Source organism: Gambusia affinis, linkage group LG06 (genome assembly GCF_019740435.1).
Source record: "Gambusia affinis linkage group LG06, SWU_Gaff_1.0, whole genome shotgun sequence".
In the NCBI taxonomy this organism is placed as follows: domain Eukaryota; kingdom Metazoa; phylum Chordata; class Actinopteri; order Cyprinodontiformes; family Poeciliidae; genus Gambusia; species Gambusia affinis.
Window position 1 is genome coordinate 23,390,685 of NC_057873.1, and position 24,223 is coordinate 23,414,907.

The 24,223-nt window shown below is 39.8% G+C and overlaps 2 protein-coding genes across 2 annotated transcripts in view; one reads left to right on the plus strand and one right to left on the minus strand.

The window, feature by feature from the left end:
* The window catches only part of ift80 (intraflagellar transport 80 homolog (Chlamydomonas)), a 51,981-nt gene extending 40,611 nt beyond the window's left edge, over window positions 1-11,370 (plus strand). Inside the window, exons 15-21 of the mRNA XM_044120733.1 lie at window positions 2,731-2,866; window positions 2,955-3,102; window positions 5,667-5,838; window positions 7,559-7,648; window positions 8,191-8,363; window positions 8,825-8,948; window positions 9,725-11,370. Of these exons, the coding sequence (XP_043976668.1) occupies window positions 2,731-2,866; window positions 2,955-3,102; window positions 5,667-5,838; window positions 7,559-7,648; window positions 8,191-8,363; window positions 8,825-8,948; window positions 9,725-9,838 (957 nt within the window). The 3' untranslated portion in view covers window positions 9,839-11,370. The remainder of the gene's footprint in view (window positions 1-2,730; window positions 2,867-2,954; window positions 3,103-5,666; window positions 5,839-7,558; window positions 7,649-8,190; window positions 8,364-8,824; window positions 8,949-9,724) is intronic.
* Window positions 11,371-12,239: 869 nt separating this feature from the next.
* Window positions 12,240-18,823, minus strand: LOC122833280 (uncharacterized membrane protein C3orf80 homolog). Its single transcript, XM_044120741.1, has one exon. The coding sequence runs from the start codon at window positions 18,343-18,345 to the stop codon at window positions 17,716-17,718; it is 630 nt and encodes a 209-aa protein (XP_043976676.1). The 5' UTR covers window positions 18,346-18,823; the 3' UTR covers window positions 12,240-17,715.
* Window positions 18,824-24,223: the final 5,400 nt, after the last annotated feature.

Here is a 24,223-nt window from a genome sequence, read left to right on the forward strand (position 1 = left end):
ATTGTGAGTTGTTATAGCTTCATGCTGTAGTTTGATACCACATAAATATTTCATTATTCAAGGAAACCATCTTCATCTATAGGTGAATAAGCACAAATGTCTGTGTTGAACAGTTAAACTAATATTTGAGCCACGCTAAACTGCTAGGCTTGTTAAACAATTAGCAGAAGCTAATGCTAAACATTTTCAGAAACGCCAGAAACTAATGCTAAATGGATAAAAAATAGCAGAAGCTAATGCTAAATGGATAAAAAATAGCAGAAGCTAATGCTAAACTGATAAAAATAGCAGAAACTAATGCTAAACGGATAAAAAAATAGCAGAAGCTAATGCTAAACGGATAAAAAATAGCAGAAGCTAATGCTAAACGGATAAAAGATAGCAGAAGCTAATGCTAAACGGATAAAAAATAGCAGAAGCTAATGCTAAACGGATAAAAAATAGCAGAAACTAATGCTAAACGGATAAAAAAATAGCAGAAGCTAATGCTAAACGGATAAAAAATAGCAGAAGCTAATGCTAAACGGATAAAAATAGCAGAAGCTAATGCTAAACGGATAAAAAATAGCAGAAACTAATGCTAAACGTATAAAAAATAGCAGAAACTAATGCTAAACAGATAAAAATAGCAGAAGCTAATGCTAAAAGGATAAAAAATAGCAGAAGCTAATGCTAAACGGATAAAAAATAGCAGAAACTAATGCTAAACGGATAAAAAAATAGCAGAAACTAATGCTAAACGGATAAAAAAATTGCAGAAACTAATGCTAAACAGATAAAAAATAGCAGAAGCTAAGGCTAAACAGATAAAAAGTAGCAGAAGCTAATGCTAAACAGATAAAAAATAGCAGAAACTAATGCTAAACAGATAAAAAATAGCAGAAGCTAATGCTAAACAGATAAAAAATAGCAGAAACTAATGCTAAACAGATAAAAAATAGCAGAAGCTAATGCTAAAAGGATAAAAAAAATAGCAGAAGCTAATGCTAAACAAATTAGTGGAAGCTAACGCTAACCACGGAGATGACTGTCTCTTTCTGTGTCATTTTCATTTTCTTCCAGTTGATGAATGCTGCTAGACTCGTGAACAGCAAAGTCCTAACTTGTGCTACATGGTGTTTCTTTAAACTTTTATGAGTAGGATGACTTGTAGAAAACATATGATGTGACAAAGTTCATCCATGACATGAAAATGCATAACGTTTTATGACAATCATTCGTTTAAAAGGCTCACAAACGGAGGCCATCTTGAAAAATGGCCGTCATCCTGAAATTCAAGCGTCTAATGGGAAATATGAAAACCGCAACTTGAGGGGCGAACATTCAAATTCCACACTTGAAAGGTTTTTATAGTAATGTGCTGCACTATAAAGCAATGTAGCTTGTAAAATGTAGTATTATGAATTTTGCATTTTACAATTTCTTTTAGTGGAGAAGCCCACTAAAAGAAATTGTAAAGGAAAATCCCAACATTCTTTTTATGTGACTTTATATTCAATGTTCCATTTTTTTCCATATTATGCATATGGACTTGGGAGGTAGTATAGTGTATTTGTACCTGTCAAAATTGTGGGCACACTTCATTACTCTTTCAGAATCAATGGGCTTGGTGTGTCCAAACCTTTGGCGGATTTATTTATATGAAAGGTTTATGACAGAAGAGAATTTCTGTATTGAAACATAAATTAACTCATATTTGGAAGATGAGTCAAGGACACTTCCAAATATAGAGATTTTAAAGCCAAAATCCTAAAACAAGAATTAAGAGGGGGGAAAAAAATTAACCCTCCTGCTTGAAACGTTCGTTTCCAGGATACAGCAATAATGTTTGTGGGTCAATTTGACCCAGTGAGTGTTTAATCATGCAATAGTGTCAGAAACCAAAAGATTCCTCCAAAACATTTTTGTATCTGATTATTTACTATTATTTATTATTATTTTTTATTTCTCAGAAATTAAGGATCAATGACGACAACCTACTCATTTGGACATCAAAAATGGAACCTACATTTTTTATGAACAAAACCTAGACACAAAAAAGCACTAATTTCCTTAAAATTGATCTTTGGTAAAAAAAATATATATATATATATATATATATATATATATATATATATATATATATATATATATATATATATATATATATATATATATTACACTTTATTTTTATTTTTTTCCAATGGTTGATTTTTATAGTTGAACTTGAGACACACATACTGTTCAGGGTCAAATTGACCCGCTGATTAAAATCAAGACAAGAGAGTCATGCAGAGAGTATTCATGTTTTCCTCCACTTCTGCTGAGTGTCACTCAGTGTGGGTGGAGTTTGTCCACGGGAACAGAAAAGGTTCCCGTCAAAAGTTGTATGAACACCTGCTTTCTCACAGTTTCCTTGTGAAGTAAAGAGGATAGTGAGAAAATGAGTTTGTGTGCGTCCACGTGCATGTGTGTGTTGACCCATGAAGTGTAGCTATGAAGACAAATTGAAAAAGTTTCATGCAAAATAAATACTTCCAACTATTTAAAAAAAATTTTTTTAAACTTTCAAATGGGTCAATTTGACCCGGAACATAACAGGAGGGTTAAATTTTGCTACTGGATCTCTTATGCATTTAGGCTGGGAGGTTAAAAGCATCTTCTCTTTGTTTTGTATATACGAGTGGTCACACTTGGGACTCTTTTACCTTTCTCGTATGCATTGTTTCTTCTGTGTCTGTTTTTGCGTAGCTGGAGGTGCTGGAGATCGCTTTAGACCAGTGTGGCCCGTCCACAGAAAGGAAAATCGCTCTGATCGACAAGAACCGAGACCTGTACTTGACCTCAGTGCATCATTTAGGGAAGGAGCCCAAAATCTGCAAAATCGGTGAGAAAAGCTACCAAGAACTCCTTCTTCTCCCTCTATGGAGACAACTACTGAAGACCGAAGTGTTTACATGCAAACTGTCTCGCAGGCAGCATGGTTCACAGCATGGCATGGAACGATTGCGCCAACATCTTATGCGGAATCCAAGATATTCAGTTTACGGTGTGGTACTATCCAAGCGTCGTCTTCACTGACAAGGAACTGCTTCCAAGAACCATTTACATAAAGGATGGCAGGTAATCTTTCACAGATTATGTTGCGGACACTTTATGGAACAAACGTCCAAACTCCGTCACCTTACAGTTCTCAACTGGGAAGTTTTGAAGAGTTGTAAAGTTGGGCTGAAACGATTAATTGGATTATCCACGATTAGTCAGTTATTGAAATAATTGTCAACTAAGGTAGTAAACGATTAATTGTTCAATGGAGCGTACAGACTCAAAAAAAAAAGGTAATTTGGTGACAAAAAGCAACATATTCAGAGCAGTAGCTAAATGTGTACAAAAAAGTATATAAAATGTATATAGTATCATTTTACATTTTACATAAAAACACCTTTGTCTATACGTATGCTTTAGTTCCCACTTTTAGCTTCACTCAGTTCAGATTCACCAAAGGAATACTATGGTACTGCATTTTAGGCAATAAAATGTTTAATTTGTTATTTTTTTTAAAATGAGTTGAATTACTTGTTTGTTTGCATATTTTAACTGATTTCAAAAGTTACATAAAAAGGCTTACGTGGTCGCTAGCATATTCCATGGGTTACAGCACACATGACCTTATTACCTTTAGCTTCTTTATGAGCAGCGGTTGCTGTGTGCAGATCTTCCTGCTGAAAAGCCCTCAGCTCCAGGCAGCACAGGAGGGGTTCAGGCAGTCTGAACGATCTCTCTTAAACCACTTTTGCACATTTTCTGCGCTAATCTTGAGGGACAAATAGATGTCAGCTGAGAGGCAGGTGGAAGCCATCTTCTCTCCAAAGAAAAACGTCTGTCTCGGCGACGATTACTGATTTGACCCAGGCGGCTTCTCAGGAACCTCTACGCCGACATCACGGCGCTCGATCATCTGTGCGGTCTGCACCGAAACCGCAGAGTGAGGCAGAAAAAGTTTCATGTTTTTCGAGCAGCCTGGAAGAAAAGTGTGATGAATATGAGGTGGTCTGCAGTTTTATACAAAATGTACAGTGCAGTCATACTCTTTGGGACATCTTTATTTTATTGAGATATAAGGTGACTAACCAAAATAAAGTTGGCTAGAATGAATGGTTTACCAAATTTCTACCAAGTAGAAAAATGAAAAGTGTGGCAGGCATGAGTTTCACCTTGAGCTAACTGAATGCAAACCTTGTGCCTTGAGGTTTGCCTTCAGTTAGCTCACATAAAAATTAGCATTTTAACGGCAGTGTTCCTTAAAAATACAATTTTTGATTATTTTTTTTTTTCATATCAGATTTTTTCTTGCTTTTAAAAAGCAAATGATAAAGAAATTACTACGACAGAAAATATCTTCAAAAAGTGGCTTTTATGTCAATCATCCCTTCTGTGAGTTGAACGACGGAGTATCAGGATCAGGCTACGATCATTTTTGTTTAATTATGAGAATGTTGTCACAGTGTTAGGATAATATAGACGCAATTTTCCCAGAGCATCTTGAAATAAATAAGTGATAGAAACCAACATTTTGACCAGGAAAAAGCTTCTAGTTTTGAGATCTAACACAAACAGCCCAATTCGAGTGGGAATATTTTTCAAAATATTCTCAGTTGTTTTGATGATTTGATAAGATATATCACCTTTTCTTTATCTGTTCTTGCTGGGTTTTATTTGCTTTGGAGTTTAACGTAAAATTAGAACTTCATTCATCTAATTTTTCTCCTGCTAATATCAACACCTTCTTCTCGCATTACTTCAACTTTAATGTCGTACAATTTCATTCTCGAGTTACTGCGACTGTATTCTTGCAATATTATGACGTACGTGTCATTAGAAAATTAAAACTCCTAGTAGCCCATCATGAAGTTAGCTGGAATTCAACGTCACAAATAAATAGAGGCTGTAAAATACGCTTGTTAAACAAGATGGCCGCCTTGGGCGTGCTGTCTAATTTATAAAGAGACCATCTTATTGCATTCAGTCATGAAGTCCATCTCTACCTGCCTTGAACATCTTGACATTTTGACCCCGTTTGTTTTTGCCAAATCATTCTAGTTCAGTCAAAGTGAACATCGAGCGTCTACAAACATCTATCATGAAAATGCTCTGAGCCAAACCATTCCAATTTTGCCTGTACGTTCAAGGTAGTTTTTCTGCTGAAAGATGAACCTCTGCCCCGGTCTCAAGTTTTTATCAAACTCTTAACAGGTTTTCTTCCAGGATTACTCTGAATTTAACCTCATTCATGGTCTGTCTAACTGTGATCACTTTCCATTTCGCTCAAATGAAGACTTGTCAATCTAGGTCAATCTCATTGTGTAACCGATGTGTTGTTGGTGCAAAATGTGAAGCCGGGATAGACCACCGTCTTTAAATAAATGTTGGTCAGAGTTATTGTAACACCTCCCGCTGGATCTCGTCTTGCATTTCAATATTACTGTCATAATTTTTTATGGAATCAGAACCGATAGTCCCTGTATGTTGCTGAACCCTTATATTTTCCACATGAGCCCCTTTTGCCGTTTCCACTCTCAGTATTTTACAAACATGGACTACCTGAGTTATACATTACAAAATATGAAGATATGATGTCTGTTTGCTCCGATTTTACCAGCTATGTGTGTGTTTATGTGTGTGCGAAGCGAGTTTAGCCATGCACCTCACATCCTGAGCTACGTTGGCACCAAGGTGACGCTGCGCCAAGGAGACGGCTCGTTGGTGTACAGCAGCGTCCCGCTCTATTCAACTCTCCTGCATGAGTACAGCGCCTCCGCATGCTGGGAGGATGCACTCCGTCTCTGCCGCTTCGCCAAAGTAAGATATGAACACTTCCCCCATGTCGTTTGTTTATTGTATAAATAAAGGCATTTTTCTGACAGCTTTGTTATTTCTCCTTTTTGGAGAGATAACAAAATAGCCACTTCTTGGCTTTTTGTTTACAAAGAGAAATCTGGGAGCGTAAAGTGTGATGTATATAGGATTTACCTGCTATTGACTTTGAAACCCATAAATAAAGTTTAGTGCAAGCGCTTATTGACGTGAGCTAGAACTGAAAACCTTCTGAGACGTAGCATTTCGTCTAAGCCGAGGAGTAGGGGAAGGTGACGAAAAGTACGTTTCGTATTAATTTGTTAAAATTGACCTGTCAAATTCCAAACGTAAATACAGCCGGGAAACTGTGACTAGAGTTCAAAAGTGAAGGCCTCAGATTTGCGGAGCCTAAAAGCAAGCCAAACTTTTAAAAGTTGAATTTACTCTTAAAGAATGTGCGTCTTTCTCCTCCTACTTCTCAATCATGCTCTGTTGTGTTTTAAAATCACAATAAGAGGCATTAAAGTGTTTGAATGTAACTTGAGATCACATTCTGAAAAGCTAAAGGGTGTAAGCACTTTTTTTTTCCCCAAAAAAAAGCCGTGCAACGTATAAGACGGCTTGACAAAGTCGGCGACGGAAGGTAGTGAACAGGTTTACGAGAGCAGAACAGCAGGGTTGAATTAGCCCGTAATTAGCCCGGTGACAGCATTTACCGGATCAAATCCCCCAAGACTTCACTCATAAATACACGCTTTGCTGTACGAAGTTAAGACCCTCCAGGCGTATGCACTCGGGCACACAAAAGAGGCGGTGGGGGTCGGTCTAAAACCGCGCTCTGCCGGGGAGATGATGCAGTAACCACGGCCATAAAAAGGGACAAGCATAAGCGAGCGAAGGGTGTAGCAGGGGAGATGGAGAGAGACTCACCAGATTTAAGAGGTTTTCCTCTGACCCCTCCTCCTCCAGTTCTGGTAAGCGCTTGGTGGCGGCGTGGCTTTTCCCAGAACCCCAGTCGTTGTTGTCAGTAAACATCCGTCATATAGGAGCTAATGTATACAAACATGACATGTGCCCAGATTTGACATTTTGGGAAATTACCCTCAAAATAATGCCTTCCTTGAAATTGGGCTCTCTCGTGAAGCTGTGTCACGTTGGTGACGTCACCCAGTGGCTGTCCGTGTTATTTGTTTACCGCTGTGGTTTCCAGTTAGAGGCCTTTGTCATGGCAACGGACACGGATTACAGGAGGAAATGCAGGGTGGCGGCTCTGAAGTGTGGTTTGCTCAACCGGAGTTTTAATTAATGCAGCGCCGCAAGATAAACTGGTGGAGTTTTTGTTTGCATTAGCGAGCAGCTACATGAAGGATCTTCATCGTTTCTCTGCAACGCTCAATTTCACGACTTTATGAAGCATGGAATCCTGAAATTACAAAAAATATATGTATATATATACATGGCGTTCATTAGACCTGACCGGATTCAATTAAAAAAATTCAAACACAAAAAAAGTTGTGATGGTGCTTTCTTCTGCCAGGAAGAAAAAGGCAATTAAAAAAAAAGTAAAAAAAAAAAAAAGAAGAAAGTTGAAAAGAACTTTTGAAATTTTGACTTCCTCTTAAAGTATTCGTTAAATAATATTTTGCTCCATCGGGAGATTTAAAATGAACTGTGAGACCAATGCTGTCGTTAAAAGCTGGTCTGTTTTCTCTTCCTCCTGCAGGACCAGTCTTTGTGGGCGTGTCTTGCCGGCATGGCGATGGCAAACAGAGACCTGAGCACAGCGGAAATGGCCTACGCTGCTATTGGGGAGGTAAGAACCTGAGCAAAGGAGGAATCTGACAAAATAAAACTGCATTTAGTTCATCAGCTGTTCAAATGGATTAAAAAATGTAAACTCTTCACAAAAAATCTGTTTTTCTGTTTTTTTTTCTGTTTTTACCTTTTTCTTGCTGCTGTGACACCTGACTTCCCCCACTGTGGGGCAATAAAGGGTGTTTTTATTCCATTCCAAGCCAATTTTGAAGAGATGTGAGAGCTGTGGGACACTACTGATAATGTTTTTGACACTTTTACTTCTGTTCAGGGTGATTTGTTTAAATGTCATTTTCAGTTTTCCCTTGGTCCTGTTCCTTCTTCTTCTTCTCGTATTTCGAACATTTACTCAGAAATTGTATTTGACGTAGCGGCATTACATGCAAACGCCTGTACGTTTTTGTCCTGGTCTTTAGTTTTGATCAGGAGACGGTTTTCACCTAGAATGACTGCAACAAATAACGCAAGTCAAAGAGGTGAGGTATTTCAGTGATTCCATTACATCTGGGTTGTTTTTTTTTTGTTTTTGTTTTTTTTAAGTTACCAAGAGTGCAGTACATCAACTTTATTAAAGAGCAGCCGTCTAAGGAGTCGTCGCTGGCCCACATGCTGCTGTTCAGTGGTCACGTCCAGGAAGCTGAAACAACTCTCCTTCAAGCTGGTCTCATCTATCAGGCTATACAAGTGAATATTGACCTTTTCAACTGGAACAGGTACCTCCTCGGTTTTTTTTGATGCATGTTTTAGAGAGCGCCATCATCGTTAGCGTTTTTACCTCTTTGCCTTTGCAGTTTCGTTATCATTTATCGCAAAAAAAAAAAATTGCCGGGAGGATTTATCTCCCGGCAAAATCTGTTATTGTGACAGGGCTAGTAAGGGGTCATTTTGAGCTTGATTGTGTGTTTCTTTTTATTATTATTATTTCCATTTACACACTGATAGCACACAGTACCCATTTTCAATCAAGAGAACCGTACATGTCCGTACATTACAGCAATAATCCGTCCGCCTCTGGCATTCCAGATGAGGCAGACCTCTTTAAACACTCTAAAATGTGATATTTGTCCTCAAATCTATTAGATTTTTTTTTTTAAGGATGTTTTATGAAAACGACACGAGTTTTAAAGTTAGTGTTAAGCATGTTTCCTGGTTCTCTGTATGGCTTCGGGTTCAGGGCTCTGGAGCTGGCGGTCAAACACAAAACCCACGTGGACACTGTGCTGGCCTACAGGGGGAAGTTCCTGCAGACGTTTGGCAGGAAGGAGACCAACAAGAGATTCCTGCAGTACTCTGAAGGGGTATGTTCTGTGGTGTTGAATACACTGATTTAGTGCAGGTTACCAAATTGGAACAGAGTGCGCTCTACTAACGCCGCCCTTTTGAGTACGTAGATAACTTTTTTTTTCTTTTTTTTTTTGCCTAGCTTAGGCAAAATGGAGTTCCCTCAATTCACTGAACGGTTGAAATGTAAACACCTACATGACCTGGTTTAGACATCGGAGCTTCCATTGGCGTTTGTCCCAACGTGTTGTTTTATGGTCGACGGAGAATAAAATGCAAGAAGGGAGCACTTTGTTGTGCTTAAATGTCTCCACTGTTATGAATCTGATAGAAATAAATATGTAGGGCGCGCCGTGGTGACGTAGGGAATAGCTCGATCGACTCCCGGACCCGGCGATATTTGCCACATGTCTTCCCCCCTTTCCTGTCAGCCTACCTTCATATAAGGGACACTAGAGCCCATGATAGACTCCCTGGAGGGGAGAAGAAAAAAATAATAAATACGTATAAATTTTAAGTATAAAACTTGTAGGAACCCTGTTGGTAGAAGCTTTATTTAAGGTTTTGAAATCGTAACCTCCATACAGTTTCAGATTCACGTTGAAATCCCCGATGAAGGCACGTGTATGTAGGTGTCTCTGTTATGTACCTTCCAGTCAATCTTGAAATGGAAAGAGTATGTCTTTTTTTTTTTTAAATCACTTTTAGTTGAATGCCTGTTTCCTAAGTGCTCTGCTTTCTATTCACATTAATTAATGTTTAATTTGATCCAACTTTCCTTCCTCTCCTTCAGGTTGAAGTGGACTGGCAAAGAATCCAGGCGAAGATCGAGATGGAGTTGTTTAAAGAGCGAGAGAAAGCTGCAAGCACCTCTGTGAGGGGCAGCGTGGTGTCGCGACATTTCTGATAAGGACTCTCAGGTTTTTGGGTTGTTTTTTTTTTTGTTTGTTTTTTTTGCTGCATCTGAGTGACACAAAATCATTATATGAGGTACGTCCTCCATCCGAACGCGCCGTTTTATTGTGACACGCCTTCCACACACCCTGCTTCTTGGCACCATTCTTCAGCAGCTGTTTTCTGCTGAGCTTTAAACTTCAGTTCTCGTTCTGATTTGTGTGTCACTGTTGAGGTTTTCGGTTATTGTTCTTTCTGTACATGCGAGCAATTTTATGTGAATATATGTTTGTCTTTCAAGCCATTTGCTGGCTATTAACGTTCAATGCACACCTGCTGTGCTCAAACGGTGTGCTCTCTTGCCATTTGTCAAGTGACTGGGGAAAAAGAAATAGACCTCTGTTTTTTGTCATATTAATGTCCCAGGGAAACAGGAAGTCTTCGATTATTAAGGAAAACCTCATTGATACTTTGACTAAATAAAAAAGCGAAAGCTCCTGTAAGATAATTTTAGAAATATATTTTTTTTTATCTTGTTAATTTTTTCCCCTCTGAGCTCGCTTAGATGAAAGCGATGATTTTGTCTGACATTTAAACGGTACATTCTCCTGCAAGCGCCAATGTTTTTAATTCATAAACGGATATTTTTGCACCTGTCTTCTTCTCATTCTTTTAGATTCATCACTAAAGCTACGTGTCCATCAATTTGCCGCCCACGACCGGCTGTAAACAAAGAGATGTCATGTGAATTTATACCATCTGTGCTCCTTCGTTTGGCTTACTCTGGTTCAGCTTTTACGCAGCTCGCGTTTAAGTTGGCAGCTGCAGTCACAGGCCTGTCCGGGGGTCGTGAAGGAGAAAACGGCTCAGTGATTGATGCGTCAGATTTTATCTTTGCTCGTCTGTTCATTTAGCCCGACGGGTTCAGAGTGAATACGCTCATGTTCTAAAACGCCTTTCTTTGTACATCTATATTTTTATTATTTATACAGCCAAAACTCTGTTGTTGTTTTTTTAAACACTACATGGAATATGATTTAATAAAGCAAACACACTTATTCATGAAAAATAAACGTGTTCTCTATTTGACAAGACTTGAGTTTTTTTGGGGGGTTTTTTTGCAGTTCAAAAAACTCACATTTACTTCTGGCTTAAATTTTTTACTTTGGATTCATTTTTAAATTTTTTTTCCCCACCAACTTTTATTCAGTTGTCGTCACGCTGTGACAGAGCCACATTTCTCTTGATGCTGGACTAAATTCAGTCGTTCCCGTAAAAAATTTTGAAAGAATTTTGCTCCCAAAGCTGGTTTATTGTATTTAAAATATTAGAACCAAATCATTGTTGTCATGTTAGGAGAAAGCATATAATGAAAGATTCTGACACAGTTTTGGAAACTCTGGGAAACCTTGAAAGTAGCTTTGATCATTCATCCAGTCTGGATAAGAATAGAAAAAATAAACTCTTTGGTTATTTTCCGTTTTTTTTTTTTTTTTTTTTTTAAAGGACAGAAATCTAATAATCGGTCAAATGGTGGAAATACAAGATCTTGTGGAGTTTATGCTTTCTATTTAAATGTTGTGCTTTTTATGTGTTTTGCTACATAACTATTTGATTTTAACATTTTACTCACCTGTTTTTTAGGGTTTTTGAAATACCGACTGAAGACGTACTCCAAAAATAAAGGTGCATTTTTCTCCCCTTTTGTTCTCTTTACATTCAAGTGGAGCTACTTAGTTGTTTGATTTTATTCTATGTTGTTGTTGTTTTTTTGTTTGTTTTTTTAAGTTTGCCATTGTTCTTTATCAAATCTGCATTTAGTTTTGGAAACCATTCCTTTTATTCAAGACAAAGAGGCCTGGAATTCAATATGATTATTACACGAGCTGTTGTGAGTTAAGGTTTTGTTCTAAAAATATTTAGAATTTTGTAAAATTTTTCCACAAATATCTAGGAATTTTAGGTCGCAAAGTCTCTCTTGATTCAAGCAAATAAATCAAGACAGACCTTGAGAAGCACCATGTTATTATTTTCTAGCGCCTTGCCGCTCAACAGAAACACTTTCCTATCAGACGTCCTCCACTGGTGTTATATGAGCCGACTGCTTGCCATACAACTCCTTTCAGAAATCCGAGACGTTTCCAGCTTTGGGCCTTATCTCCGCCTCTCCGTAACCTACTTCCGTCTGCTGATGTTTTAAAGCTATCGATCTGGATAAAACAGTTACAGAGGGAGCTTTGACATCAAATATTAAACATATAAAGCTACTAAAGACATTTATGTTAAGATTTATAACTAAAGACTAGAATATTTTAAGTAGTAGTATTCAGAGAATGGCCAGACAACAAATCATTATTGCTCATTTTTGGTTACAAAAAAATATGCATGCATGTTTTTTTTTTTTGTTTTTTTTAATATCTATATATTTAGAACCAAATTCTGCGCTACGATCTGAACGATGGGCCTCGTCTTCACAAGAGTGATTTGATCGTTTTTAAACTAGCGCTCACACACTACTCAGACAGTCAAGAGATGCTGCTGGGAGCTCATGTAAAATTTATGAGGAGAACAAGCTTCATTGATTTGACCTTTTCTGTTCTTTTGTCCAGTAAGCGATGGAGTAAATGGATTATAGAAAAAAAAAAAAAAACAACAACAACCACGATCTCTCGTCCCGTTTGTTTCTGCAAAAATATTACAGATCGTTTTGATTGGTGACGGCTGCCTTTAAAGAAAACCGGAAAACAACCAGCGTTGTTGGGTTTTTTTTGTTTTGTTTTTTTCTGGGGGAAGATAAAAACATCTTTATCACAACATCCTAAAAAACCGGAGCCGACGCCCTTTGATCCAGACAGAGTTGAGTTGCGTTCACGCATCGCGCCTCCTGAACCCCCTGCAAGGCGGCTTTTGCTGCTCGGTTTTAATGCTTTTTAAATGTCAGCCATCAGTGATCGCTATCAGCTCGGCCATGGCAGTGTTGGATTACAGAAGCGAACGGCAATCACTCCAGCCTCTTAGTTTCCGCAGAGTCGGTCAGAGAAGCTCCACGTTTTTGCCTTGTTAGGAAGAGATGTCTGAAAACGTCAATGAAATGTGCTACACGGGCATAAATGTACTTCTCGGAACGCATTTGAAAGATTCTATTTTCGTAGTGGGATGATGATGCATCTTTGTTGAAGATGTTTGACTGTATTGTGGGTTTTCTTTTATACCACAGGGTCAAATCTGTACGTGCAGACTGGAATGAATGCGTTTACCGCATTTGCGGGCTAAAATGTCCTTTAGCCCGTTGAAGAGGTGCTACACTTTTCTTTTTGTGGCTGTCAGCAGTCCTCTGGTGTAAACCTGGCTGGTTGCTGGGCAATTCCAGTCAGAAATACCTCAAATAAAATTTTCCTTAAGGCTGGAATATTATGGCTAAAACATAAAATCTCAAGATTTTTAGTTTTTTGTATGCTAAATTCGATTTCCAATTTTTATAGTTTTTTCCCCCCCTCTCTTTCTTTTCTTACAAAGGAATTACAAATGACAAAATTATCTTTTTTTTTTTTAAAAAAAGGCTTTATGTCAACCGTCCCTCTTATGAGTTGACCTGAAGTCAACGATCAAATAATTAGAAGTTGTAAAACACGCTGGTCAAACAAGATGGCTGCCCTGGGCATGCTGACCCCATGTCTTGAACCATGTGGTTAAATGTGATAAGAGACATTTGACCACACATCAGTGAGCATTTTGGATATGTTTGAGGCTCCATGTACAACTTTGACTTTGCATGAATTGCAGAAAATGTGTTCAAACCAGCGTATGCTCAGTTTTAAAAGTCATTGGCCTGTTTTGCACACATTCATTCTCCCTGGACAACACAAGCTTTTAAAAGCTGCAAAAGAATATGACTCTCGCGACAGCTCGACGTACGCTCGTCACTACTGTATTAATTTGAGAAAAAATTAGTTTTTAACATGCATTTCTCACCGTAATAGAAATGAGAATATTGTTTCGAATACATTCTTCTTTGGCTTAACAAGAAAGAGAAAAGAAACACGTGCTCTGGTTCCTCAAACATGAAGCGTTTCAAAGCGTCCGTCGTGGTACCTGACACCTGATATTCGAGTTGTCTTTCCACGTAGCTTTAAAATTCACTATGCAGTGGACTATTCTTCTTTTTAAGTTATCTTTTTCACACTTAAATGTTTCTGAAGCATTCAGTGTGTGAGCATTTCAGCCATCTATGTCTCTGAGCCAGACTTTGACCCGGACGACCCCCAAAACCAAGACAGAGGGTGAAGCTGAAGCAAATGGTGAAGATGATGATGACGTCGACGATCGTCTTCAGGACAAATCTGTCAAAATTCATGCAAGCTAATTATATCTGATTAGTTTCCATGCAATTTCACACCTCGCCAAGTTAGTTTTCAAAGTATTTGACTTGCGTCATCTCAAATATTGACCATATTTTCTAGAGTAGTTCCTCGATGCAGTCCGGACTCAAACTATTTTAGCTTACCCAAGCGTCTTCTCCCTTTCTGACTGCTGACCAAAGACATTTTCCTACTTCTTCCCAGTGAGGGAAATGATTCGGGTTGTCCTGACAGAACAGGGCTCATTATACGCTGCATGCCGAAAGTTTACACAACCTTGTGAAATTGCGATGTTTTTGTAAAAATGAGGCCGTAATAACTTTTTTCCTCCGCCAATATGTTTTCAGTTTTAATGTGAAAATTTCATCCTGTGTACGTCAAACAAGCAATTCTGTTAGGTGGGAAAATGTTGAACAAAGAGGAAAGCTGTGTAAATGCGCAGACCCTTCGATACACACTCTGTTCCATCACACTTTGGTTCAGTTTTTACATTCAGTGTTCGTGGTTACACGCCTTGTTCCGCCGTCCAACCGTTCGAGTCCTTCAGCCAAAAGCCGAAGTTTGCAGAGAGGTGCCAAAGGATCAAAATGGTCCTACCGTCCAAACGTACCAGTCAGGGGAAGGACATGATTAAAACGTTTCCCATTGCATTAATGCGGCACAGTAAAAACAATCATTGGTAATAAGAGAAAATATGCAACAATAGTGACATTACAAAAAGACAAACTGGTAGAGAATGGATGCTAGAGGCCGACAGCGACACTGAAAAGGCTGCAGGACTTTTTTGGATGCACTGGCTGAGATTTAATTGTGACAACATTGTCCTGTGTTTATAGTTTGACATAGGGTTCAAAAACAAAAGCCCTTCGTTTCCAAAGAAAAGATTCAAAGCTGGCTGAACCCGTTCTAAAACATTGTGCGTGGCTCATACACCATAACCACAGTGAAACACGGCGGCAGTAGCATCATGATCTGGAGCTGCCTTTCTTTGCGTGGAAGTGTGGGATTTGTTGAGATGAAATTGTGTCATGATTCTCGATAGCTGTTATATTTTGACTGGTCCTCTGCTAGAAAGCTGAAGGTGAAGAGGCTTCGCGTTTTCGGCAACACTTGTGAGTGCAAGTGTACGTTTAAGTTGCCAGTAGAATTGATCGTTCACTGGGAGAAAATGAAGGTTTTGGAATGAGTTCAGACACGAAGCTGATAGAAAATGAGAGCGATTGCCTGAAGAGAGCGGTGGGGCAAGGGATGTGTCGGCGGAGCTCCTGCGTGTTACAGTGGGAAAATAGTCACATGCTGATGGATTTCAACGAAGGGAAAGAGAACGCCGGGGCATCTGCTGCATCTCCACCCCTTTTCCTTTCACGTCAACATTCAGTACAGAACTGTAGTGCCAAAACTACTTCCCACTAATAAAAGTGTTTCTTAGTTGAATTGTAACGAATATCTGTCACGTTAAAGTTGTGGGGGGGAAAAAAGATTAAAGACATATTATTTTTAATGGTATTATTGTTGTTTACATGCCAAAACCTCTTTACCTCTACCACTTTAACAATCATGTGACAGCCAAGTTTTCTGACTGGTAAGTCTGCGATGGAAGTAGTGGGTGATGCAGCAGTTCTGCAGGAAACAACAATTGGACTTATAAATGAAAAAACAAACAAACAAAAAAACAAGCAAGAAGGAGATGTTTGAATAACTAATCAGTCGTCTTATGTGATGTCATCAGATGCATGGCGGAGGGACAGCTTGTTTATTTTAGGAGGGTATATTTAATCTTGATTGAAAACCAGGACGATAAAACAAAAACTAACCCTGACCGGCTGTTTTATAGGTGACAAATTCATCTAATGCGAGTTTGAGTCTCTTTTGTCTGGCTAGTTTTATGTAATGATCATGGAGGTGATCGGTCTGCTTCATGTAAGCCCGGGTCGCTTCGATGGCTGGTTTCAGGTCATCAGCAAGTGTTGGTTCCTTTGTCTCTCGTCTGCCTCTTGAAGAACTCTCCATACATCCTCTGTGGGGTTAAAGGTCGGGAGAGTTTGCTGGCCAATCAAGAACAGGAACACCGCGGTCATGGAACCAGCTTTCGGTACCTTTGGCGGTGTGTGCCGGTAATGGGAAAATGAAATCGGCATCTCGGTAAAGCCGGTCAGCAGAAGGAAGCATGAAGTCTGAAATGTCCTTGTAAACGGCTGCTCTGACTTTGGACATGGTGAAAGTGGGCCGACACCAGAAGATGACACGGTTCCCCAAATCACAACTGATTGTGAGAACCTACAGTATCTATTATGAGCGTCTCTTTCGAACCTAAAAGAAAAAAAAAATATATATATATTTCCATTTTTCCTTAACGCAAGGACACAGTAGCAACGTCTGTCCTGGATGTCTCCAGCTGCTGTCCACAACTTTTGACTCTCCACGCAGCTCCTAAGTGGGCGCTGCTTTACGACCGCAGCTTTTTCTTCCACTAAACTTTCTGCTAACAATACAGGACAAAACAGTCTGTCACCAGGCAACTTCATCAACAATAACCTTTTGAGCCTAACCCTCCTTGAGGAAACCAGTCTTGGTCAAGATTTTATAGTAAAACGTGTTAAAAGCTTTCAGCATTTTAGGTCATAACAATAAAGATCACGTGGAACATACTGTATGTAATGAATCCATTTCGCACATAATTGGGACCTATTTGAAAGACTGAAATGAACTTTTACACCATATTCTAGCTTATTAAAATCCTCCCTATTAGATCTGATTCCCACATTTCTTGCCAACATGCACCTATCAGCATGCACGCTGCAACATCTGCCGTCCCCCCTCAATTCATGCAACTCCAGGCTACAAAATGCTGCTGGAATTGTTTTTTTTTTGTTGTTGTTTTTTTTATCTATATATATTGTGGCGGCTTATCTGTCAACAAACACATGAAACACGGTTCAGATTACCCATAAAGCGCTTATCTACGGGCTACCATGTGAAAATGAACGGACTGTTGCTTTCATGCTGATAAGATATCATTTAACTGGAAGTATCCCAGATGCAGATGAACCCCTCACTTTAGTCCGTCCACATTCAACTTTGAGGAGAAAGTGTTTTTCCATTTGGTCGCAAACCTCCCCTTCCCTAAATATTCAGAATGTATAGAAATAAAAGGTCACATTTTCGAGAGTGTTTTCATGGTGCCGCGAAAAAACTTAATGTGATTGTCCCGGCACCAAATTAGCTGTCCCATCAACACAATGAGCATCGGTTTAAGGCGCCTCCTGCATGCTCTCTAATCCCCTCTGCCGAGGCGGCATTTGCATACGAAAAGGCGAGCAGACACGTATTATCTTCCAAAACACGTTTACATTCTCAGCCTCCTCCTTTATTCTTTACAATCAGGATTATAATTGCACTTGAGTTTGTATCTCTGCGAAACCTCCTTCACCTCCCTCACGATGATGATGATGATGATGATGATGATGATGATATAATAATAATAAATTAGTAATACTGTCAGGCAGTTCACTGTCCGGATCCTGCTCTCTTTTCACACCGAGTTCCGAGCTGTCCTTGCGGGGCTCACCCCCAGAAGATCCCGACCCTGCTCTCCGGACGCCGCCGCCGCCGCCGGTTCCGTTCCGGACAACAGGTCATCATCGGTGCGGTCCCGATCCCGGTCCCGGTGCATCTCCTGCATGCTCTCCTCGTACGTGGGCAGGTACTTGACCTCGTCGTAGGCCGGCAGGTTCGGGGAGGCGAAGTCCCCCAGGGTGCACTCCGGGTAGGGCTCCAGGAGGAGATCCTGGGACGCCGACGTGGGTCCGTGGAAGAGGGAAGGCTCCTCGGCGTGCTCCTGGTTCTGGTGCCGGTGGCGGGGCCGCGGGCAGATGATCCTCTGGATGAAGTAGCCCATGGCGAAGAGCAGCAGTAGGATCAAGATGCCCGACAGCTTCCGCGTGAACCAGCCGACGTTGTCGAAGAAGACGTGGATGGGGAGCTTGCAGCAGCTCTCCGCGGAGCCGGAGCTGCCGTTCCCTGGGACGGGCAGCAGGCAGCACTGATGGCCATCCACGCACTTGACTCCCCCGCAGCTGTGCAGGGCTTGGCACGCCGAGATGAGGCAAGCCGACAAAAGTCTCCTGGTTGTCCTGCCGCCGCCCAGAAGACGGGGCTTCATCTCTGCGCTGCGTCTTACCTTAGCTCGATCCTCTCAGGTGTTAACAAGGCTGGTCCTTATATCTTTTTTCTTTCTTTCTGTTTTTAAATCTTCCCAGTCGAAACACAGATGATGAGTTAACACAGGCTCCGCAGCGCCGAGTGGGACAGCAGCTGCAACATCCCCCCACGCACTCCCCCCCACCCCCCTGTTGCAGACAACCTGTCTGCTGTGGTGCACGAAGCGAGTGGGGCAGCATCAGAGAGCAGCAGTGATGGAAAGGATGAATGATCTTACATCATTATTACGTGAATACTTACTATTAGGCTCCCTGTGTGTCCTCACTCAAGTGAAGTCTATTCATAATATCCTTTCCCTCTAATTAGATAGATTTTTTTATGACCTAACAGAATCTGAATCCCGTTTTATTCATGTGGACAACCAGCAACTATAGTGACAACTAAACAGAAGTACAAATAATATCGATACCAAGTCGGTATGAGTAGGGGAGACCGGGTATGGTTGAAACACTTTTTGCTCCAGCACCTTTAACTCACAGAATTTTTGAGCTAGAGTTTTCAAACTTTTATACAAAATACCCACATTTGTCTACTACAAATGGCACCAATTCAGACCTCTGCAAGAATATCACAGACCTCATGAGTTCATGTCAAATACATGGTGTTCCTTTGTTACAACCTACCCCACTACCGAGGTGGGTTGTAACACCTGCTGGGGTAAGTTGTAACAATTAGACAAAAGAAGCAAAAACAGAGGCCACACCATATGATATGCTTCAAAAAGAGGTTTACTGAATTAAAAGAACAATACAAGAATAATATTTCTCTCTTTCTGTGACTGACCATAACTCAAATATACTCTGTTTGTGTGTGTGCATGTGTGTAAATTATTCTACTAGAACAAACTTCCTTAACATGCATGATGTATACTTAATGAACACTGAACAAACATGTAGATCTAACAAAAAACAATGTCAATGTGTGTGTTTGTGTATCCTTAATCAGAGTCACAGTGATGACAAATGAATGATGGTAGCCCAGGAGTGCAGGCTTGGTGGGCCCAGAGACTGCATAGGGCATATTTTAACCACACTTCAAATGGCTCCATACAGACAACACAAAAATATTCATTGTCTGAGGTCTCAGAATCCTCAGCATTTGCTTTTAACATTTTCTTGGCAGGCTTTCTCTCCTTCCTCTTTTGCTTGCCTTTATTCTTTGCAAAGAAACTCTTCCTTTTTGTTTGATGTTATATGTTACTGCCAGTTGATATGCAAACTTTCTGACCTAAAAGAAAGAGGAATAGAAAATTAGAGTACATAGACACAAGAAGTTTTTAAATTTGTCTAGCACCTACGCTGGTATTCAATTCTTCTCTTGTCTCCAGTGACTAACTTACCTCACGTGGAGTCAGTCCATAATACAGGTCTGCTGCCTGAGTCAAATAGTCAGCCAACACTTCATCCTGCACCTCAGAGAAGACTTTGTTGCTGCTCCAATAACCTACACTGGGAAGATCACTGGACCCCTGTTCTCTCAGCTTCTGCAGTGATTTTCAGTATCTGCTCAGTGTTACATGGCAGATCCCATGCACCTTTGCAACTGATCTGACTGACTTGCTCTTCTTTGTGACCAAATCAGATGCCTTTTTTAAAACATCTGCAGGCACACCTCTATCAGTCTTTTGTATCCACTGCCTAGGCATTCTGTAAAATTATTAAAATCAAAATGCTCTTAAACCCTCCCGACCCCATTTAGGGAAGAAGGGTGTAAAGAAAATGGATGGATGAATGGAAAATGCTCTTAGTTGTATGTAAGGGGATGGTTGTAACACTTTTTAAAGATGTGTTACAACCCACCCCAACCCTGTCAGCCATGTTTAGCTAGCTGTAGTAGCAAAGTGGTTTGAAATTAGCACAGGAAAATGCATCACATTTTGCCTGAGAAACTACACTTTCATCTAATGTAAGTCATATGGTTTTATCTGCAACAGTATAAGTACCAAACAAAATATAGTCATGGTCAAAAAATTTACTTTCTTACCTCAAAATCAGTTTTTTCTCCTTAGTATCTTCATGTGCCTGTTTCCAGCCTTGACAATCACAATATGGGATTGGGGAGGAAGCGGGTAAACACTGAAATGATTATGTGACTCCTATCTTATCCCTGATTGGTGGAACTGGTGGTGTTACAACTCTCCCTATGTTACAACCAGACCCGGTCTCCCCTATTGCGGTGACACTGGCGTGATAGGAACATCTTTGTTTTGTAGTTTCTCAACTGATTCACTCTCAGATATTTTTGTTTATTCATTTATTTCTACACTTTTTATTTTGGGAAACAATGCACACAAATCAGTTTTGTTTTTCCATTGACTCTCTTCCTCATGTGCATTTGTCAATAATGTGTTTTGTAGACACATATAAAGTTTATCCAAATTTTGTTCTTGGTTTTAGCAAAAAAAAAAAAAAAAAAATTCAATGGAAAAAAAGAAAAACACAAAAATACCTAAAGATCAGAAGTTTGACGATATGTTGGACTTGCTGTAGATACTGACCCTGGAATTATTTAAAATCAGATCGATACAAAATATGCTCTCTCGCACACCTCTACAGAAAAGCACATTTATAGATGGCAAATGATAATTATTAGACTATAATGTTAGATTTATTGTAATAAACAAAAAAATAAAGCTAATTTAGATGGTGTTTTACAGCCTTTACAATAAACATATTTTTCTGCAAACTGATGTATTTTACTGGGATTTTATTTCACAAACCAACACAAAGTAGTACATCATTCATATAAATGTCTTAATTTTTTTTTTTTACAACTAAAAATCTGGAAAGTAAAGTTCACATTTTCTACTCCTATCTTCTGATATGGTTAGGTGTAACATCCACTGTATATAAACACCTAATAAAGTGGCATGGATGCAATTTCGGTGCAAAGCACATCTATTCTGTGAGGCTTGTCTGAAAACCATCTTGTAGAAAAGCTAATTCTACAGTAGTCTAAGGTTTGGACATTTCACAGAGCATTGTTAAAAGTTGGGAGGCGTGTGTCACAGCTTCAAATAAACCAAGATATCTAAAAAAAAAAAAAAACACAGGCCAGGCAACGAGAGCTCCGCAGATCCGTCAAGAGGAAAACGATTAGTGGCTCATTCTAAAAATTATGTGGAGAAGAGAAATCCTGTTTAAAGAACGCCGTGGGAAATCATGCTTGCCGTTTGCTACATGTCGAAGAAGGTGTTCGGCAGATAAAAACAAAGTTGAACTCAATTGTCTACACCGTGTGGAAAACTTGGTGGTGGGAGGGAGGGAGTGTTTTTCTTTTTCTCCAGAAGGTTTATAGGGAAGTTGCGCAGAGATGATGAGAAGATGGATGGAGCTAAATGCAGGGCAGTCGAGTTAGAGCGACTTCTGAAGAATCAGCACAGATTTCAATCTCCAAACTTGTAAAAACAAGACAAAAAAATAAATAAATCAAAAGATAAAATCTTATGTAATTCTCAGTCTTTATTAAATATATGCTTCTTTGCTGTCAGGCATTAAAAAAAATAAATAAATAAAATAAAATAATTGAAGTCTCGGGTTCTAATTGTAGGAAATGGGCTGCGTGAAATATGAAATATGAAAGCTCGTGTGAGGAACTTCGCACCTACAACTCTGCTTGCTTTAAACCGGGCCCCTCGATCCGGCTGCCCTCTCACTACTGGCCCACGTGTCACCAGTGATAGCAAATGCCTCCGATAAGAGGCGCCAATAGCTCTGCACGTCTCATAAAAAATGAATAGTTCTTGCTGTGTGGGTTTGTAATGGACCTTCATTAGAGCAGAAGCTTGATTCCCATTAGCTCAGCATCACCCAAGAGAGCCATGCGTCTGCAGCACTAAAAGGAACATAACCATAAATCTATCTGCCCACTTTAAATAGTGGTCCCCTTGAACAACAGGTTAATTTTACTCCAAAGAGGTTCCCTTGGATATCATCCAAGAATGACAGACGGCTCACAAAGTGGGTCTACTGAACGCAAACAGATTAATTACAACACTCTGCAAACTTTTTTTTTTTTTTTTTTGCATCGTAATGGTGCAGTAACATCAGTCATTTTGTGGCTACAGAAACCGGGCTGCGTATCTTTTCAAAAACTAGCTGGAGTTTAATATGAAGTGAGGGTTTGGACTTTTGTGGCTCTGCTAGGTGTTACTATGAGCAGCAGCAAGACGAATCTACAGTCGCTGACCTTCGTAAAGCCGGACTGGCCCGAAGAGAACCAACTTGTATAAAGTCTTTTGAGGTCTAAATTCCTGCATCTCATCCCGTCCTGTCGGTCCGTGATCAACCCAAAGAAAGCCTAGTGCAGGGTGATCTAACTCTGTGAGGATTGTGACGTCAGATTCAGCACAAGCGGAGCGTTGTATTTCCTTCGCTAGTCTGCCTGGATTAGGGAAACCTGATCGTAGGTTTTGCTTGTAATCAAATAAGCAATCAATATTCTCTGGACAGTGATTCTGAGAGTCCACCGCCGCAGACAACTCCCTTCTTCTGAGGCCAGCTTTTGTTGACTCCACCAGCAGTTGTTTTACCTCATTGCCTTTTACTGGCAATACCAGCAATAATTGCTTTTAATCACATCTTTCTCCCTGCAGGGCCTGGGAAGCAGAATAAAGATGCAGGAATTTTAGCATAAAGGGGGCAAAAACTAAATAAATAGGGCCGTTGGGATTTTTAGTCAACTAAATCCAACCCATAGAAATATCTAGATAAATAGAACAAGAAAAGCCTTTTTTTTATGAAGAGGTAGAACGAAGGAATAAATAAAACAGCTCTATATTCAATTAAAATTGTCACAGTGAAAATAAAACAACAAAGAAGTACGTTCTGTTCTTTTCTGTTCAAGAACTGTAATGCCAAAGAGGAAAACCGTACCTGGTTTTCGACAAAGACTGGTGCGCATTTGTATTAATCTTGCTTGAGTCAATACTTTGTTGAGCCATGCTTTGGAGTACAATAGCTCTCCTTGGAAACTGCCTCAAGCTTAGTCAGATTGAACATCAGTTTTGAAGACCGGGATTGAGGTTGACCTCCCCATCGTCTTCAAATCAAACGAAATTGGTGTCAAATGTTTGTGCTGCAAAATTTTCATTTGTGCTGCTTTTGTTTTAAATATACTACCAAAAGTCCAAAGACCAACGCGCCCTTCCACATCACCCAAATCAAACAAAATTGTCAGTAAACGTTTCTGCTACATTTGTGCCGGAATATTTTAGCAGCACAAAGCAGGACAAATGTAGCCCAGTTGATTAAGACCAAATATATTTGATTTCATAAACGTGGCAGGAATTCACGTTGACCTTATATGACCTCCGGAAACTTTTATCAGCATTCTAAAAATGATGGCACCACAAACGCAGCACAAACATTTGACACCAATTTAGTTTGATTTGAAGACGGTGTTTTTTTGTGTGTGTGTGTTTGGTTTTAAACCGCTCCTCTGTATTTCTGTCTCCGTGTGTCGGGTGGTTGTCCAGCTGGAAGGTGAACCTCTGCCACGGTTTCAGGTCTTCTGTTATCATCTGAAGGGTTTCCTGTCACGATTGTCCTGTTTTTAGATCCACCCACTTTCCTTTGACACACACCAGTACCTGCAGCTCCTCCAGAGACACACTGAGTCTTTCAGGTTAGGTGGACAGACATGTCTTTTGGGTTTGCCTGTTTCTATATTTGGATGATATAAAGAAAAGTACTTAATTAGATTGCTCAGAAATGTCCTCTAACACAGGGGTTCCCAAACTTTTCCATGCCATGGCTTCCCAAAACAAGATTCCCTTCTGTCCCTCTGCAAACCCAAAACACTGCTCTAACAAACTTCTG

What these genes read in the sequence shown, in the direction of transcription:
- LOC122833280 (XM_044120741.1), bottom strand. Translation starts at nt 18,345, where the DNA reads ATGAAGCCCCGTCTTCTGGGCGGCGGCAGGACAACCAGGAGACTTTTG.